This window comes from Muntiacus reevesi, chromosome 13 (assembly GCF_963930625.1).
Source record: "Muntiacus reevesi chromosome 13, mMunRee1.1, whole genome shotgun sequence".
NCBI lineage: Eukaryota > Metazoa > Chordata > Mammalia > Artiodactyla > Cervidae > Muntiacus > Muntiacus reevesi.
Window position 1 is genome coordinate 62,118,837 of NC_089261.1, and position 18,395 is coordinate 62,137,231.

An 18,395-nucleotide genomic window follows, 5' to 3' on the forward strand; every position below is an offset into this window, starting at 1 on the left:
AAAGGAGTCCAGCTTTCTGTTTCCAAAACATGAAGTGAGAGCTTTGAGTGACTGACTAGCCCTTATTTTGTAATACAAACTCTAGAATAATGTTGCAAGATTAGATGCTAATCAGAGAGAAAACCACTTCTCTCCTATCAACAGAGACTCTGACTAGGCTATCCTTGGTGCCCTCACTGCAGAGTAAGGAGCACACAGCATAAAGACAGAGTAATACCAAATTTTGCTGCCTCTGAGCAAGGATAATACGTAACTTTTGCTTAATAAAGAAAAACTCTAACAAAAATTAGAAAACACACATCACATCTGTTTCTTCCATTTTTCAAAGATATTAAGTAACATGTTTTCCTATTATGACTTGGAGAGCTTCCACCAAGTCAGCTGAATCAGAAAATGGGTACCATGCAGAAACTTTGGAAAATGGAAATAAGCAAAAGTAAGAAAACAAAAATTACCCCTAATTCACTACCCTAGTAGTGTAAGTAATAATTGCAAAGCTTTAAATTCTTCCTATGTGTTGAGCACTATTCTACCTTTTTACGTGTCTTACATTTAATACTCAAAACAAGCCTCTGGGTATTAACTACTATTATACCCATTTTATAAAGGAAGAAACTAAAAGATTAGGGGTTAGATAGGCTACAGTTCAGATTACTCCAGTTAGAAATGGGTGGAGTCAGGATTTGAATCAAGGCAGTGGGATTTAGTGAACTAAGTAAACACCATATTACTATCTATCACCAACTCCATTTGTCATGATTAATATGTGTAATACACTCCACACTTATGCTTAGGTATACATAAATGTACATGAACTTTTTAGCTTATTTCTTATATTTGACAATATACAACTAATGCATTTCCTTGTAAATGTACAAAGATGCACATCATTATTTTGGCTTAGAAATTCTAGACCAATTTGAATCCAATTTGAACAATTGGATTGTTCAAAATCCAATTCAGTTGTGAATTGGAATTGCTAGTTCAAAAATTTTAGAAATGTTACACAAATTTTTAGGATTTAAAAACATTCTGCCCATCAAAAAAGTATGGTCAAAAAGGAAAGTCTGTGACTGTCCTATTTTGAGTTTTATAGTTGGCATAGAGTAGGTGCTCAATAAATTAGTAAATCAATGAGTGATTTATAGGCTCTGTTAGTCTAGTTGTCACTCATGTGGTTCACGATTATGCAGTTGACCAAAGAACTGAGATATCCCTTATAGGACAAAATCATATTGTCAATGGAAAATATGAGAGGTTTGAGTACGCAGGCAGATTTGCCTAATTCCATTTGAAATTCTAGAATTTTATTTATATGCTACCAAGAACGGGGCCAAGGTACATAGTTGCAGTTTGATTTGCTTCCTTAAAACTAGTCCCTGGCTAAATATTTTTACACAAATCTCAAAATTAGAACTATTAATTGCATTTTTCAATGATTCTCTATTAATGAAAGATTCTGATAGAAGCAGACTAAACTTCATCCACTAAGCAAAATATTTTACAAACACTAAGATAAAATGCCAGAGTTAACACAAATGTGAAATGACATGAGAGATTCTATCATTATTTTATAATATCCTCATTCTGTTATTAATTAGAATAACCTAAGTACAAATAGTCATGTAACACATAAGAAACTCCCACTTATCACAAAACTAGGGGAAGAAGTTGAGGCTCATTTGTCCAAAATATAGAACGCATTTACAGAAATGCAGTTGTCATACCTTCAAATGTACCAAATATTATCAAGTAAAAAATTAGCTCCAATAGATAAATACATAATAAATTTCTTTGATGGAAAGTTAATATTTAGAATACACTCACATTTATCATTCTTGTCATAAGAGTAATGTATAGTTAATCTTTGAAGTTAGGACTCAAAGGTACATTGAATAACTTCACTTCCTTAAACCTAAATTTGAATATGCAGAAGTATTCAATTTTGTTTTCCTTTGCAAGTTAAACATGGAGAAATTTGGGGGGGAAAATAGACATTTATAAGATTCTATCATATTTCTTCATGTATTTTATAAGGAATTTCTTTTGCTGGGCCAATATTTTTATGGTCCACCTGAAAATACTATGGTTCATCCTTAAAAGTTAGTGTTTTCTAAGGCATCTTCTGGGGAATTAGAAGTAATTCACATACAACTCCTGTCACACGACTCTATTTGTTTGGGAATTAGAAGTAATTCACATACAACTCCTGTCACAGGACTCTCTTTGTTTGGAGCAGAAACTTTCCCAGAGTCTTACAAAGAGTCAGACAATTTATACTAATTAGTCCTATCACCTTCTCTGCATTGCTAACAATCTCCTACCTGATTTCCTGACTGATTCTGTTTTCCTTTCTGTCCTTTAGAGCCTCATGGGTCAGCTACTTCTAACGTTTGTGAAATGAAGCTAGCTCCAGTGTGTAGGAAACACATTATCCCCATAAGTCAGCTATAAATAAAGACAAGGCAGCCTCTGGTGAATTGATGATATTAAGGGTCTGTATGTCCCAAGCTGTCACTGTAGTACTTTTAATTTCAAAAGGTGTTGACCTTCCTCATTAAGCAGGACATGTTTTCATTAACCATGGAATGTTAGAATGTCAAGAGACCTTTATCTTTACCAATTTCAGAAGAAACAATTCTTAAGGAAATACTCAATTCTCTTTAGAAAGACACGCTGAAAGATATTAAATGATCAGATTTATTATTAATGAGTGTCCCTAAATTATTCTTCTTCTTCCTTGGATCACAGCTCCATCTAATATACTAAAAATGGTAGCTTTTCAAATTAGTTCCATTTAGCTTTTCTAGTTTTAAAATTTACCTGAAATCCTCAACTCTTTGGTTAAATTGCCACATTAACTACTCTTTTATCAGGTACCACTGTGCTAGACTAACCTGGGTCTTGGGTTAACTCAAGTAAAGGCAAAAGTTTTTAAACTGGTAAATCTCCTACATAAATCATTTCTTTTCCTCTATAATCCATATGTTCTCTTACCATGGGTAAAACCAAATCCTCATTATTAAACCTGTACATATATTTCACTCTTCCAAATTCCTATAGTATTACCTTTTACTTCTCAGCATGAAACTTGTAGTGCTAAGTACACCTTGCAGGTAAGTTTTGGAAGAGCCAAGACATTCCTTACAGCCATAGCAACATTTTCTTTAACTTCTGTTACCTAATACCCCACATTTCTGATCATGTTATATAATGAATTAACGTAAAACAAGCCACTGAAATATACATCTTAACAGAACAGCATTTACATCCTACAAGTATAAATGTTCTTACAAAATGTGCTGAAGAGCCTTTACAGTTTCTATCTGTAGCTTCAGGGCCAGAACTTACGTACACAATTGTAACATTATCCCAAAGGTTATGCTGCTATTCAGTGGACTAATTCAGAAAAGTAACTGACCCATCTCCAGACACCTTTAGACAGCAGAAGCAAAGCTCAAAATTCCTGCCTTCAAAGTATGCTCTGTAGGATCAGCCTCATCTTCTGTTAGAAAACACACTAATTTTAAATTATTATATTAAAAAGGAAAAATTATCTTAACTCTGCTCCATAACTGCTGCAGATTAATTATTAAAATTCCAAATTTATGTAATATTACCATAAAATATGGCATTTTTCTCAAGAAAGCCACAAACTGGGTTTGAGCTTATGCACTGTAAAACCCAGATGGTTTGCTTAACTATTCAGACATCCTCCAGTTCAGTTCAAAAGTTAATTGAACTGAAAACTAAAATTTTGATAATTGTTCTTTGAGGTACTGAAGCAGAAGGATAAATTAGCCTCATGTGTGGGGTGTTAAAAGACTTGAGAAACCATGACAATTGGTCAAGAAATACCAGCAAAGGAGAAGAAAAGTGTATGTGGTCCATAGGTTAGCCAATTACACCTTCCTTACCTGGTTTTCCCATGGTGCAATTGCTTTGCTTTCTCCATTTCTTTACTCACTGATTCAATATTAGTCACTATTTTATCCAGTTTAACTTGTTCTTGAATTTGAAAGAAAAAAAAAGTTTTAATTGTATATGATTAGTTTTCAAGGTCTAAGTGCATGTTTTGAATTAAATTGCAAATCACAGATTTTTTAATAACAGGTACAATATTTTTCAAAAAAATTACCAATAAAAAGATAGCCTAAAAACACATTTGAGTGTCTTTTTTCACCCCATACTCCTCAGATGTTTTGCAATTACTAAAATTTAGGACTGCAAGTATAGAGTAAATGAACTGCATATATCAGAAAGGAGATCACTCCCTTCGTAGAGAAATATCAGCAAGAATACAACACAAACCGAGAATACAGTCTCCTTTATACATAGCAGCATTATTGTCATCCTTATCTTCATAAGGCTTAGCTTTTATAGGAGAGCCTGCTATTTCAAAATAATTTAGCAATCATTAGTTAATGTAATAAGAACACTGAGAGCTCCAGAAATCTCCTCCATTTGCTAGAAAGACTTAAGTCTACAAAAGGCAAAGGTTCTGCATTAAAAAAAAAAAAAAAATCAAGTTCTTAGAATCTAAAGAGAAACTTAAGATAAATATTTTAAAATACGTATTACTTTTATTTGTTCAGATAATGGGACTAACATAGTCCTAACATATGGGGCTAACATAGTTTGAAACAGTGCAACAAAATATTGTCTTATCTATTAAGGAGCTTCTAGTTAACTAGCTCAGGTATATTAAAAAGATATTAAAGATACAGAGAACATATGAGATTAGACCATTTCAGAAATATTTACAAATTAGTTGATATGTCAATGCTAATGAATAAAAGAGCACACTAGACAGTATTAAATAGTTTAGATTTAAAATGTATAACAAAGACCGTAAAAAAATTGGAGAAATGGAAAACAGAATGCTAATGTTTACTATTCATAATATATTAGGGATGTTGATTAGCACTCCTGTGGATTATCTCACACTTAAACCTGAAAATTGGATTTTTGGTGAATTTTTGTGATTATTCTCTTTTATACATCAGTAAAGCAGTTTACCCAAGATCTAAGTTTTAAAAGTGCTAAACCAGGGATCAAACCCATTATCCTTGACTGTAAGTTCACCCTTCTTCACTCTGACCTACCACCATAGCAGATTTCATGAGGGTGCTTAATTATTGCTTATTAACAGCAATTATTATCCTAATATTAGTAATTATGTGTTATTATAACAATTAATAATTAGGTGCCTAGTAATGGGAAAAGGATAATTTCTGCCATGCTTACATTGGAGGGTGATATACAGCTCAAAAGACACACTTCATATAAAGATACATGGTAAGTTGAGAAATATATTAAGGTGAAAAATAAAGAATTTATAAGTTTGAGTCTTAAAAACAGAACATTTAAAAATATTTGCCATACACAAAGTGTGCTAATTGCTGTATATGGATTATCATTTTTTATTCTCGCAACCACCCCATTATCTCCATTTTTACAAATAAGGAAACTGAAGCAGAGAAATAGAGATGAAATTTTCTAAGGTTATACAGCTAGCAGTAGGCAGAGACAATATTCAAACCCAAACAGGCAATTTCTAGAGCCTGCATTCTTAATAACTGTGGTATCCAATGTGTATTCTTTAATTGTACTTATTTAAGGAATATCTACTGAGTGAAACAGACTGGTTCCAAATAGGAAAAGGAGTACGTCAAGGCTGTATATTGTCACCCTGCTTATTTAACTTATATGCAGAGTACATCATGAGAAACGCTGGATTGGAGGAAGCACAAGCTGGAATCAAGATTTCTGGGAGAAATATCAATAACCTCAGATATGCAGATGACACCACCCTTATGGCAGAAAGTGAAGAACTACTAAAGAGCCTCTTGATGAAAGTGAAAGAGGAGAGTGGAAAAGTTGGCTTAAAACTCAACACTCAGAAAACTAAGATCATGGCATCCAGTCCCATCACTTTAGGGTACATAGATGGGGAAACAGTGGAAACAGTCGCTGAATATTTTTCTGGGCTCCAAAATCACTACAGATGGTGACTGCAGCCATGAAATTAAAAGACACTTACTCCTTGGAAGGAAAGTTATGACCAACCTAGACAGCATATTAAAAAGCAGAGACATTACTTTGCCAACAAAGGTCCGTCTGGTCAAGGCTATGGTTTTTTCCAGTGGTCATGTATGGATGTGAGAGTTGGACTACAAAGAAAGCTGAGCACCGAAGAATTGATGCTTTTGAACTGTGGTGTTGGAGAAGACCCTTGAGAGTCCCTTGGACTGCAAGGAGATCCAACCAGTCCATCCCAAAGGAGATCAGTCCTGGGTATTCATTGGAAGGACTAATGTTGAAGCTGAAACTCCAATACTTTGGCCACCTCATGCAAAGAGGTGACTCATTGGAAAAGACCCTGATGCTGGGAAAGATTGAGGGCGGGAGGAGAAGGGGACGACAGAGGATGAGATGGCTGGATGGCATCACCGACTCAATGGACATGGGTTCAGGTGGACTCCGGTAGTTGGTGATGGACAGGGATGTGTGGCATGCTGCGTTTCATGGAGTCACAAAGAGTCGGACACGACTGAGTGACTAACTGAACTGAGTGAAAATTGCCATACTAACTCATAGAGAGGGGAGATGTAGGATGTAGTGTTAATAAAACACTGCCATTCTCAGTGGACAACATGACTAACATGAAACTCACTGCAGAAAAGTGAAGGAGAAAAAGGATGCGAGGAAAGGTCATGAGATACGCAACCCATAGATCTAGAGAGTGAATTGTACAATGACGCTAAGGGAGCTAAGCCTGTGCTACTACAATAATTAATAAAGCAAATGATATGTGTATTTTGTGGAAAAATATTTAAAACTTTGGGAATTATCCATTTAATCACTAAAATGAAAGCCTCTATAGTACCATTAAACTAAATCATGTTACTTCTACATCCAAAATAGGAAATAAGTACAATTATACTGCCTTAAAAAAAAGTACAGCATTGTCTCGCTGTTCACACTGTGAGCTACGCCAGTCGTCTCACTGTATCTCACCGTTCATTGCACCCAGGGTAGGCAAGGCCAGAGGCGGGACGCTGGAAGAAAACTCTCGGCGCCTCAGGAACGACAGACATGTTTATTCTCTCCTCACTGGCGTGGTAGCTGCAGCAGCAGACATGCTGTATTCTCTCAGAGCTGACCCAGAGAACACAGTCATAACGCACCTTCAAGGGCTTCTCAGGTGGGGCGTACATCTGTTTACAGAGCAAAAGAGGCCTGTGCCCGAGCGGGTACATCATGATGCACATGCGCAGTGCTCTAAGCGATCTCAGCTGTTACATAACCATGAATTTACAACACGTGGGGCGAGAGTGCAGGTCACGCGGGCAAGAGAGCCTGACGACCACCATCTTGAATAATTTGCTCTTTCCCTACAAGAGCTAAAGGAGATTTCTAAAAAGACAACTGAAGCATATGAAAATCCTACATTAAGTAAACCTTTAGATGAGGAACAAGACTTCTTAGGGCAAATTATAACATCTCTGCTGTGCAGAATTGCTTCAGAAGCGTCCAGCTTTTTGTGGCCCTATAGACTGCAGCCTGCAGACTCCTTTGTCCATGGAATTCTCCAGACAAGAATACTGGAGTGGGTTGCCATGCCCTCCTCCAGGGGATCTTTCCAACCCAGGGATCAAACCCACCTCTTCTGCGGCTCCTGCATTGCAGGCACATTCTTTACTGCTGAGTCATTGGGGAAGACCATAACATCTTTGCACTCATAACTATTCCCTCTATGTAAAATCTAGTCTCTAACCCAATTATATCAACTGTAGCATTTCAGTTCTGAAAGATAAATTTTAAATCACTTCTGTAAAACAATTAGTAAGAGACAGGGAGACTAGGAAAAGAAAATGCTGGTAAAGTGATGAATATTTGGGGTTTCTGTAATGAAAGCAAGCGAAATATAAGGCATTATAACTTAATAGCCAAAGGCCTCTAGTCCTCAACGCTATTTACCTTGCTTTCCTCAAGAGTTCACCTGAAATCAAGCATCCATTCAATTCACTTGTGACCAATTCCCTTGCCTCCTTCATGGGCTCATTCTGCTCCGACCACATCCAGCTGCTGTGTGTGCCCTACAGCTCTTTCTTAGACTGTCTTCTAACCCTTTACCTGAAGGGTATGGTCACTCCCAAGATCTATTTATCACGGAAACATGAATGCCTCACAAAAATCTCAGTATCCTGCTCAGACCACTCTCAAGTGCCAGATTTCAATAACTAACCATGTCTATATGCATGTCCCAAAGACATTCCAATTGACATGTTCTTCTCATGATTAACGACACCACCATCCATCCAAAAACACAGAAGTCACCTCTACTGTATACTTTCCCTCAGCTTCCTAGGACAATCAATCATCAAATCCCTCCTACTGCTTCCACTCATGTTGCCTCAACATAGACTTTGACCAGCTCTTCTCTGGGACACTAATAGCTTCCTCACTTGGATTCCTACTCCCAGCCATAATACCCTCCAATCCAGCCTCCATACTTGCCATAAATAAGCTTTGATTTCCAAATAATTGGATTTTAAATTATGATAGTTATAATTTTAAAATTTAATTTCACTGTAATCAGGAAACATGATTTACATAATTCTAAATCCTTGAAGTGTATTGACTCTTTGACCAATGTGTAGTCAGCATCAACAATGTTCCATACTTGTCTGAAAATGAATATCCTCTCACTGCTGTTCTGTACTCATCTGATAAATAAAGCTTCTTCACTTAGTTGTTTAAATCAAATACTCTGTAGCCTCACTAATATATGTGTATGCACACAGTTATGTAAATATGTGTGTATACATTATTTTTTGCTGGACAATTTGAAAGTAAGTTATAAACAGTATGACATTTCACCCCTAAACACATCATATAGCTCCTAAAAACAAGCACATAAACTCAAACCCAATATGCTTCCCATATTGCATATGCCATAGTATTTTCTCTGCTTGCATGCATGCTAATTCGCTTCAGTCATGAACAACTCTGTGCGACCCTATGGACTGTAACCTGCCAGGTTCTTCTGCCCGTGGGATTCTCCAGGCAAGAATACTGGAGTGGGTTGCCACGTCCTCCCCTGCAGGGGATCTTCCCGACCCAGGGATCAAACCCACATCTCTTACATCTCCTGCATTGGCAGGTGGACTCTACCACTAGTGCCACCTGGGAAGCCCTTAGTATTTTCTCTGAGCTTACTCATATAAAGTCCAATAAAAAATTAAAAATATTAAAGCTCAAGGCCACTAGAGACATGCAGAAACTGGTGGGGTCTCCCCCAATTACCTCTTTATTCGTCTATTTATGTTTTTTTTTTCTATTCTAGATTCTCGGATGCTCTATAAAAATGTGATGAATAAAGGAATACCATTTTGCTGTGTGTGTATGTGTGCTCAGATGCTCAGTCGTGTCCGACTCTGTAATCTGCCCACGAGGCTCCCCTGTCCATGGGATTTTGCTAGTCATTCACATTTCAAGACTCAACTCAGGAGACACTATCTGGTCTATCTTAATGCTGAAACAATTTGCAATATTTCTTGTGTAATTGGCCTACCTTCCTCTTATTAGTCTGCAAAATCTGTGACCATGCCCCTAGCCAAAGTGAGATAAGTTATATAGATCAATAAATAAAATGTTCAACACCTTTTATTCAGTTACATAGAATTTTGAATATTACCAGTTTATGTTTGCCAGGGACATTGATCAATTTATTTCCATTTTTTTCTAGTATGATACATACTATATACATTCCTCCTTTAACTGATTCCCATTTCTCCCCTGACAGTTATAAAGTTTCCCCCTTCCACAAAACAAAAACCAAAAAATTAAACAAACTGCTGCTAACTGCTAAGTCACTTCAGTCGTGTCCGATTCTGTGCGACCCCATCCCTGGGACTCTCCAGGCAAGAACACTGGAGTGGGCTGCCATTGCCTTCTCCTAAACAAACAAAGCAGGCACTTTAATCCAGGTTGCTAAAAGCAGCGAATCTTAAATAATTAAACTGGATCAATGTAAGTTACTAGGAACTAGCTTTCCAGAATTTAGAGTTTTAATAATTCAGAAATTGGTTACCATAAAAGAGGTGTGTTCCCTACCACAGGCATCTCCTGTAGAGATTGGACAGGAACTTTCCATAGAACATTATATAGGGGATTTTGTATCATGAAAAGAGTTGGGCTGGAAGAGTGCTAAGTTCTCTTCTATATAGAGACTTAATGATACTATGAAAATGCTTCACAAAGGTAAATCCAGATCCTTTTCATTCAAAAAATGAGATTTTAGACTTATATTGAGTGATTATAAAATACTTTCTCACTTTTCAAGACCAACAATTTCAATTCTACTCAATTTGATATGAAGTAATTATAATAAAATTTAAAACTTAGTTATAAATTTATAGACAGACTCATTAGTCAAGAATGACAGATTGCAATTTACTGACATTTCACATTCTAGTGTGTGGGCTGGGTGGATGTCATATGATTTTCTACTGTTGGAATTTCCAGCACATGTGTGTTATATAGAATGCCAATTCCTCACTAAATAGTGAACTCTTTCATGGTCTCTTGAGGACAGGGATTGTATTTTAATCCATCATCCACTTATTCAGTCATTCAACAAATATTTACCAAATGCCTGTAATGTGACAAGCAGTCTGCTTGGCATCTGGGATGCAAACTATAACCTGGTGATTATGAAGGTTATATTCTAGGAAATTAAATTGATTAAATGATAGTTACACAAATGACTGAGTAACCCCAAGTTCAATGCTATAAAAATTTATTTCCATTATCTCATAAATTTAAGACAAGGAATAAAATGCATCCTTTAGCTTTTGGAATTGGGAGGTTATGGATAGAAAACTGAATGAAAATATGGAAATAGAAGCAAGATTTCACTGTTCTGAAGGAATAAAGTTATTGGAGGTAACAAAAGAAGATTCTCTTTTAAAGATGTGTGTTTCAAAGAGAAAAAGAGAGACAAAACGTTCACTATAGGGACATAAGTATCAGAAAGAATGTTTGGGTGTCATTATATTTTAAGACACTTAATATATGAAAGGAGAAGGTGGAGATATTGAAGAAAGCAAATAATATGTAATAGATGAGGTAGGTTTCTGGCAGAGAAGAGAAGGAATGGGATAGAATTTAGCCAAGATTTGGAGAAATTAGGCATTTTCTTCTCAAAGAAGAAGGTAGAAAAGGTTTTAGGTGGCTATTAATACATTTCCAGTGTTGGACTATGAAGAGGGCTGAACACAGAAGAATTGATGCTTTTGAACTGTGGTGTTGGAGAAGACCCTTGAGAGTCCCTTGGACTGTAGGAGATCCAACCAGTTCATCCTAAGGGAAATTGGTCCTGGGTGTTCATTGGAAGGACTGATGTTGAAGCTGAAACTCCAGTATTTTGGCCTGATGCAAAGAGCTGACTGATTTGAAAAGACCCTGATGCTGGGAAAGAGTGAAGGCAGAGAAGAAGGAGATGACAGAGGATAAGATGGTTAGATGGCATCACTGACTCAACGGGCATGAGTTTGGGTAAACTCCGGGAGTTGGTGATGGACAGGGAGGCCTGGTGTGCTGTGGTTATGGGGTTGCAATGAGTCAGACATGACTGAGCGACTGAACTGAACTAAACTGAACTGAACTGAGTGAGTTCACCATTCAAGACCTTTATTTTCTCTACAAAGTAGGAACTGAGGTCTTTTACTGAGAGAAGGGGAGAGAAGTTTAAGAAGGGTCTCCAGGAGAGTGGCAGATATTTGAGTAAATAGCAAGTAGGGTGGATAAAAGAACTGACCAAGGTAACATAAAAGGTTCTACTATGATTACCACTTAATGCAGTCACCATACAGCTAACACTTCAAAACAAAACTTCTCACTTCTGTTCAATTCCTCTCTGCTCTATAGAAAAATGTTTAAACTGACTGTCTATACATCCTATGGGTACTTCCTCATCCCATTTACTCCTCAGTCCATTGGCAATCCAGCTTGCACAGTCACCACTCTGATCAAAGATACAGCTTCCACGCAAGCACACACACTGGCCACACCAGCAGTACCTGGTGACAATGGTGGCTATTGTGAAGGGATTCTGTGACAACAGGTTTTCCTGGTCTTCATCCTATGAATATCTGGCTGCTGATTTTCAGCCTCCTTTGCTGACTCTCCTCCTATTCAGACCTCTACAAAGTGCAGTGCCACAGACCTCAAGCCCTTTTGTGTGGGTTAACTTTTTCTTTTTTTAATGTGGACCATTTTTAAAGTTTTTATTGAATTTGTTGCAATATTTCTTCCATTTTATATTTTTTGGGTTTTGTGCCATGAGGTATGTGTGATCTTAGCTCCCCATCCAGGGGTTGAACCCACATCCTCTACATTGGAAGGTAAAGTCCTAACCACTGGACTGCCAGGGTGGTCCCTGGGTTAACTTCACTTGTCCATTTGGAGATTTCACCCAGTTCCTCAGGTAAATATGTCCACTCACCAGTGACTAAATCTTTATCCTCCAGACCATACCTGTCCTCAAAATTTCAGACTCATATATATAATTATCTTACATATGAAGGTGCATGCTAATAAGTATTTCAAATATAATATATTTAATAGAGATCTTGATTTTCTCTTCCAAACACTGTTCTTTCTTGTCTTTCCTGTGTCAGTAAATGATATCACACAGCCATCCACTCAAACCAGAAATTCATTACCTATGACTAAAATATATATCAAAGTTGCCAATTCCCCTCCAATTTCACTAACAACTCAAAAATAATGCTGCATACCAAACCAAACCAAAACTCAGTGGATTACAAGTTTAGAAGATTCTTGCTAATGATTCTTTGACTTGGCCAGAGTATCTCTGCTTCTCTCCCCTCTACATGGGTCACTCTGGAGCTGGGGACAGCTACCTGGGGCGTGGTCTTCTCATGGCAGACCAAGGAGTAAAACAGACAAGTTAAGCCACAAAATCTTTAAAACTATTGCCTCTGTTATATCTTCTTACCCTCTACTGGCCAAAGCAAGCATATGGCCAGTCTAAAAGTCAGTGGGGCAGGGAAGACTATTCCAATCCATGGTGGGGGATGAAGAGTGGATGTGTCTTGAACAATAACTCAGTCTAAGCCAACATCATCATCTGCTTGAACTGAAAAATAGCTTTCTAATCAGTCTCCTATTTCAGCTCCAGCTTCTGTTTAGTCTACACATACAGTCAACATATCTTTTTAGAGTCTGATAATAACATCTGCCTTAAAAACATTCAGTGATTTTTATATCACTCTAAAAAATAATCGGTTCCTTGACATTACCTATAGGGCCATACATCATCTGATCCTTACACATCTCTTTCACGTGGTTTCATGTCACTGCCTTATTGTTTTCTGCCACTACATTGCAGGCACATTGGTTTCCTTTTAGGACCTTGAATAAGTCAATTCCTGCCCCTTCTCAGGGCCTTCTCACTGCCTGGGTTTCCCTTCATATTGCTGCCAGTCATGTGCAGCAGCTGAGTTGGATCAGCTCTCAAAAGTCAATTCTTGTGCTCGCTTCGGCAGCACATATACTGGAACGATACAAGAGAAGGATTGGAATGATACAGAGAAGATTAGCATGGCCCCTGCGCAAGGATGACATGCAAATTCGTGAAGTATTCCATATCTTTCCTTATCTTCAACAAAGGAGGCAAGGATATACAATGGAAAAAAAGACAACCTCTTTAACAAGTGGTGCTGGGAAAACTGGTCAACCACTTGTGAAAGAATGAAACTAGAACACCTCTAACACCATACACAAAAATAAACTCAAAATGGATTAAAGATCTAAATGTAAGACCAGAAACTATAAAACTCCTAGAGGAGAACATAGGCAAAACACTCTCCAACATAAATCACAACAGGATCCTCTATGACCCACCTCCCAGAATATTGGAAATAAAAACAAAAATAACCAAATGGGACCTAATTAAACTTAAAAGCTTTTGCACAACAAAGGAAACTATAAGCAAGGTGAAAAGACAGCCCTCAGATTGGGAGAAAATAATAGCAAATGAAGCAACAGACAAAGGATTAATCTCAAAAATATACAAGCAACTCCTACAAGCTCAATTCCAGAAAAATAAATGACCCAATCAAAAAATGGGCCAAAGAACTAAACAGACATTTCTCCAAAGAAGACATACAGATGGCTAACAAACACATGAAAAGATGCTCAACATCACTCATTATCAGAGAAATGCAAATCAAAACCACAATGAAGTACCATTACACGCCAGTCAGGATGGCTGCTATCCAAAAGTCTACAAGCAATAAAAGCTGGAGAGGGTGTGGAGAAAAGGGAACCCTCTTACACTGTTGGTGGGAATGCAAACTAGTACAGCCACTATGGAAAACAGTGTGGAAATTCCTTAAAAAACTGGAAATAGAACTGCCATATGACCCAGCAATCCCACTCCTGGGCATACACACCAAGGAAACTAGATCTGAAAGAGACACGTGCACCCCAATGTTCATCGCAGCGCTGTTTATAATAGCCAGGACATGGAAGCAACCTAGATGCCCATCAGCAGACGAATGGATAAGGAAGCTGTGGTACATATACACCATGGAATATTACTCAGCCATTAAAAAGAATTCATTTGAATCATTTCTAATGAGATGGATGAAACTGGAGCCCACTATACAGAGTGAAGTAAGCCAGAAAGATAAAGACCAATACAGTATACTAACACATATATATGGAATTTTAAAAGACGGTAACGATAACCCTATATGCAAAACAGAAAAAGAGACAGAGATGTACAGAACAGACTTTGGGACTCTGTGGGAGAAGGCGAGGGTGGGAGGTTCAGAGAGAACAGCACTGAAACAAGTATATTATCTAGGGTGAAACAGATCACCAGACCAGGTTGGATACATGAGACAAGTGCTCAGGGCTGGTGCACTGGGAAGACCCAGAGGGATCGGATGGGGAGGGAGGCGGGAGGGGGATCGAGAAGGAGAACACATGTAAATCCATGACTGACTCATGTCCATGTATGGCAAAAAACACTACAATATTGTAAAGTAATTAGCCTCCAACTAATAAAAATAAATGAAATTTTGAAAAAAGTCAATTCTTAAATTTCTTAAAGTTTTGCGATCTAGATTTTAAAGCCTTGGTAGGCTGAAATCACCCACAGCAGAAATATTTACACCATGAAAGTTAGGATGTGTTATGGTAGGCTTCTTTTCCCAGAGAACCAGTGTGACAGTACACCACTTTCCTTCAGATCTCAGACCAGATATAAGCTCCTCAGAGAACCCTTCATGACAGTTACATCTCAAGTATTGTTTTTGTTGCTGTTCAGTCACTAAGTCATGCCCAACTCTTTGTAACTTCATGGACTGTAGCATGCCAGTCTCCTCTGTCCTCCATTATCTCCAGGAGTTTGCTCATATTCATGTCCATTGAGTCAGCAATGCTATCTAACCATCTCATCCACAGCTATCCCCTTCTCCTTTTGCCTTCAATTTTTCCCAGCATCAAGGTCTTTTCCAATGAGTTGGATCTTCCCATCAGGTGACCAAAGTATTGGACTTCAGCTTCAGCATCATATACCCAATGAATATTCAGGGTTTATTTCCTTTAGGAAATCTAAAGTCCCCAGTCTATTAAATCATTCTGTTATCTTCATTGTTATCTTCACATTTTGTGATTATCTTGTCTATTTCTTTGCTTTTTGCCTAGTTTCTCCCAGAAGAATATAAGGTCTATTTTCACAATTATATCATCTGTGTCAAAAAGAGTAATTGGCATATAACAGATGCCTAGTAAATACTGAATAAATTAATGAATTTTTGTTCTGATATGTTATGAGCTATTTAAAACAGAACATTTTCATTCCGTTCATAACTCACACATAGCATTATAAATCAGCAGTCCAATACATATCAACTGAACAAATGAAGTAATTAATGTGTTTACTAGGTACACATGTATAAATTTCAGATTTAATGTCAGAAAGTGGAATAAAGACATTTGTGCTAGGCAAGTGTTCTGAATACTTCAGATTTCACTTATATTTTTCTATGCCACCCTCAAGTAGTCATTATTGTCCAATATAATACCATCAGTTAATAAATTGCTATTAACTACCCCCTATCAACCATGTGGCCTTATAACAGAGGTTATAAGAAGACAGGAAAATGTCACTTGCATTTTCCAACAGTTTATATCATATTAATCTCAGTTATATTAACTAATCTCACAAATTAATTAATTAATCTCACATTCATTCATTGTTTAATATATACCTCAGTGCCTAGCCAAGCATACATAAGGTACTCAATAAACACTGCATGAACAAACAGACGTCAGCCAGGAATAAAGAACAGAGTTTATTTTTGTGTATGGTGTTAGAAAGTGTTCTAGTTTCATGACCAGAAACTATAAAACTCCTAGAGGAGAACATAGGCAAAACACCCTCCGACATAAATCACAGCAAGATCTTCTATGACCCACCTCCCAGAATATTGGAAATAAAAGCAAAAATAAACAAATGGGACCTAATTAAACTTAAAAGCTTTTGCACAACAAAGGAAACTATAAGTAAGGTGAAAAGACAGCCCTCAGATTGGGAGAAAATAATAGCAAATGAAGCAACAGACAAAGGGTTAATCTCAAAAATATACAAGCAACTCCTACAAGCTCAATTCCAGAAAAATAAATGACCCAATCAAAAAATGGGCCAAAGAACTAAATAGACATTTCTCCAAAGAAGACATACAGATGACTAACAAACACATGAAAAGATGCTCAACATCACTCATTATCAGAGAAATGCAAATCAAAACCACAATGAGGTACCATTACACGCCAGTCAGGATGGCTGCTATCCAAAAGTCTACAAGCAATAAAAGCTGGAGAGGGTGTGGAGAAAAGGGAACCCTCTTACACTGTTGGTGGGAATGCAAACTAGTACAGCCACTATGGAAAACAGTGTAGAGATTTCTTAAAAAACTGGAAATAGAACTACCATATGACCCAGCAATACCACTTCTGGGCATACACACTGAGGAATCCAGATCTGAGACACGTGCACCCCAATGTTCATCGCAGAACTGTTTATAATAGCTAGGACATGGAAGCAACCTAGATGCCCATCAGCAGATGAATGGATAAGGAAGCTGTGGTACATATACACCATGGAATATTACTCAGCCATTAAAAAGAATTCATTTGAATCAGTTCTAATGAGATGGATGAAACTGGAGCCCATTATACAGAGTGAAGTAAGCCAGAAAGATAAAGAACATTACAGCATACTAACACATATATACGGAATTTAGAAAGATGATAACGATGGCCCTATATGTGGGGCAAAAGAAGAGACGCAGAAGTACAGAACAGACTTTTGAACTTCGTGGGAGAAGGTGAGGGTGGGATGTTTCGAAAGAACAGCATGTATATTATCTGTAGTGAAACAGACCACCAGCCCAGGTGGGATGCATGAGTCAAGTGCTCGGGCCTGGTGGGCTGGGAAGACCCAGAGGAATCGGGTGGAGAGGGAGGTGGGATGGGGGACCGGGATGGGGAATGCGTGTAACTCTATGACTGATTCATGTCAATGTATGACAAAACCCACTGAAAAAATAAATAAATAAAGTACAATGAGATTATGGAACTAAAAAAAAAAAAAAATAACAGAGTTGAGTTAAATGCACAAAAATATGGAATTCCCTACAATGTCAACAGAAGAGTACTCTAAATTAATCTGTGTGTTGTCAGCAAAATTTAACTCCACTACAAGACCTCCATGTATACAATAGTGTGAAATATATTTAAAAATACTTTTTAATGACAAAACCCACTGGGAAAAAAAAAAAGAGTATTAGTATAAAGGGGAGCAAAGAAATGTGATGGCAGCTGGCAGGGGAAGTGTGGTTAAGAGAAGTTCTTGTTTATGCACAGTAGTCTGTTATCTGTTACTCTCAAATTCCTGGTTGATCATTCCCCATCCCTTTCCCCTTTGTTCATAGTAATGCTTCCTAAGGCATTGATAAACATAAAACAAACCATAAATTTGTTTTCTACGTCTGTGAATCTGTTTCTGTTTCATACACGGATTCATTTGTATTATCTTTTTAGATTCCACATAAAAATGCTATCATATAATAAAAAAAAAATAATAATAATAATGAATAGTTAAATGTTTTCAGGAATATAAAAATGCAATAGTAATGAAAGGAAGACAAAAATTATACAATTATAATAACCTTTAAGACATTTTACTCAAGTATAATCAATTCAATATCTACTGGTACAAATTATTAAATTAACTGATATATTTATTTATTTTATATTTCACCCTCTAGGTGGCTATATTGTATTAT

The 18,395-nt window shown here is 37.1% G+C and overlaps 1 protein-coding gene and 1 non-coding gene across 2 annotated transcripts in view; one reads left to right on the top strand and one right to left on the bottom strand.

Annotated features, from left to right (window-relative positions):
* IQCM (IQ motif containing M) overlaps positions 1-18,395 on the bottom strand; it is a 405,589-nt gene that overhangs the window by 340,078 nt on the left and 47,116 nt on the right. The window contains exon 4 of the mRNA XM_065903803.1: positions 3,918-4,008. Coding sequence (XP_065759875.1) covers positions 3,918-4,008 — 91 coding nt within the window. The remainder of the gene's footprint in view (positions 1-3,917; positions 4,009-18,395) is intronic.
* On the top strand, positions 13,585-13,687 carry LOC136146167 (U6 spliceosomal RNA). The gene has a single exon (XR_010658906.1). It is a non-coding gene; the product is annotated as a U6 spliceosomal RNA (small nuclear RNA).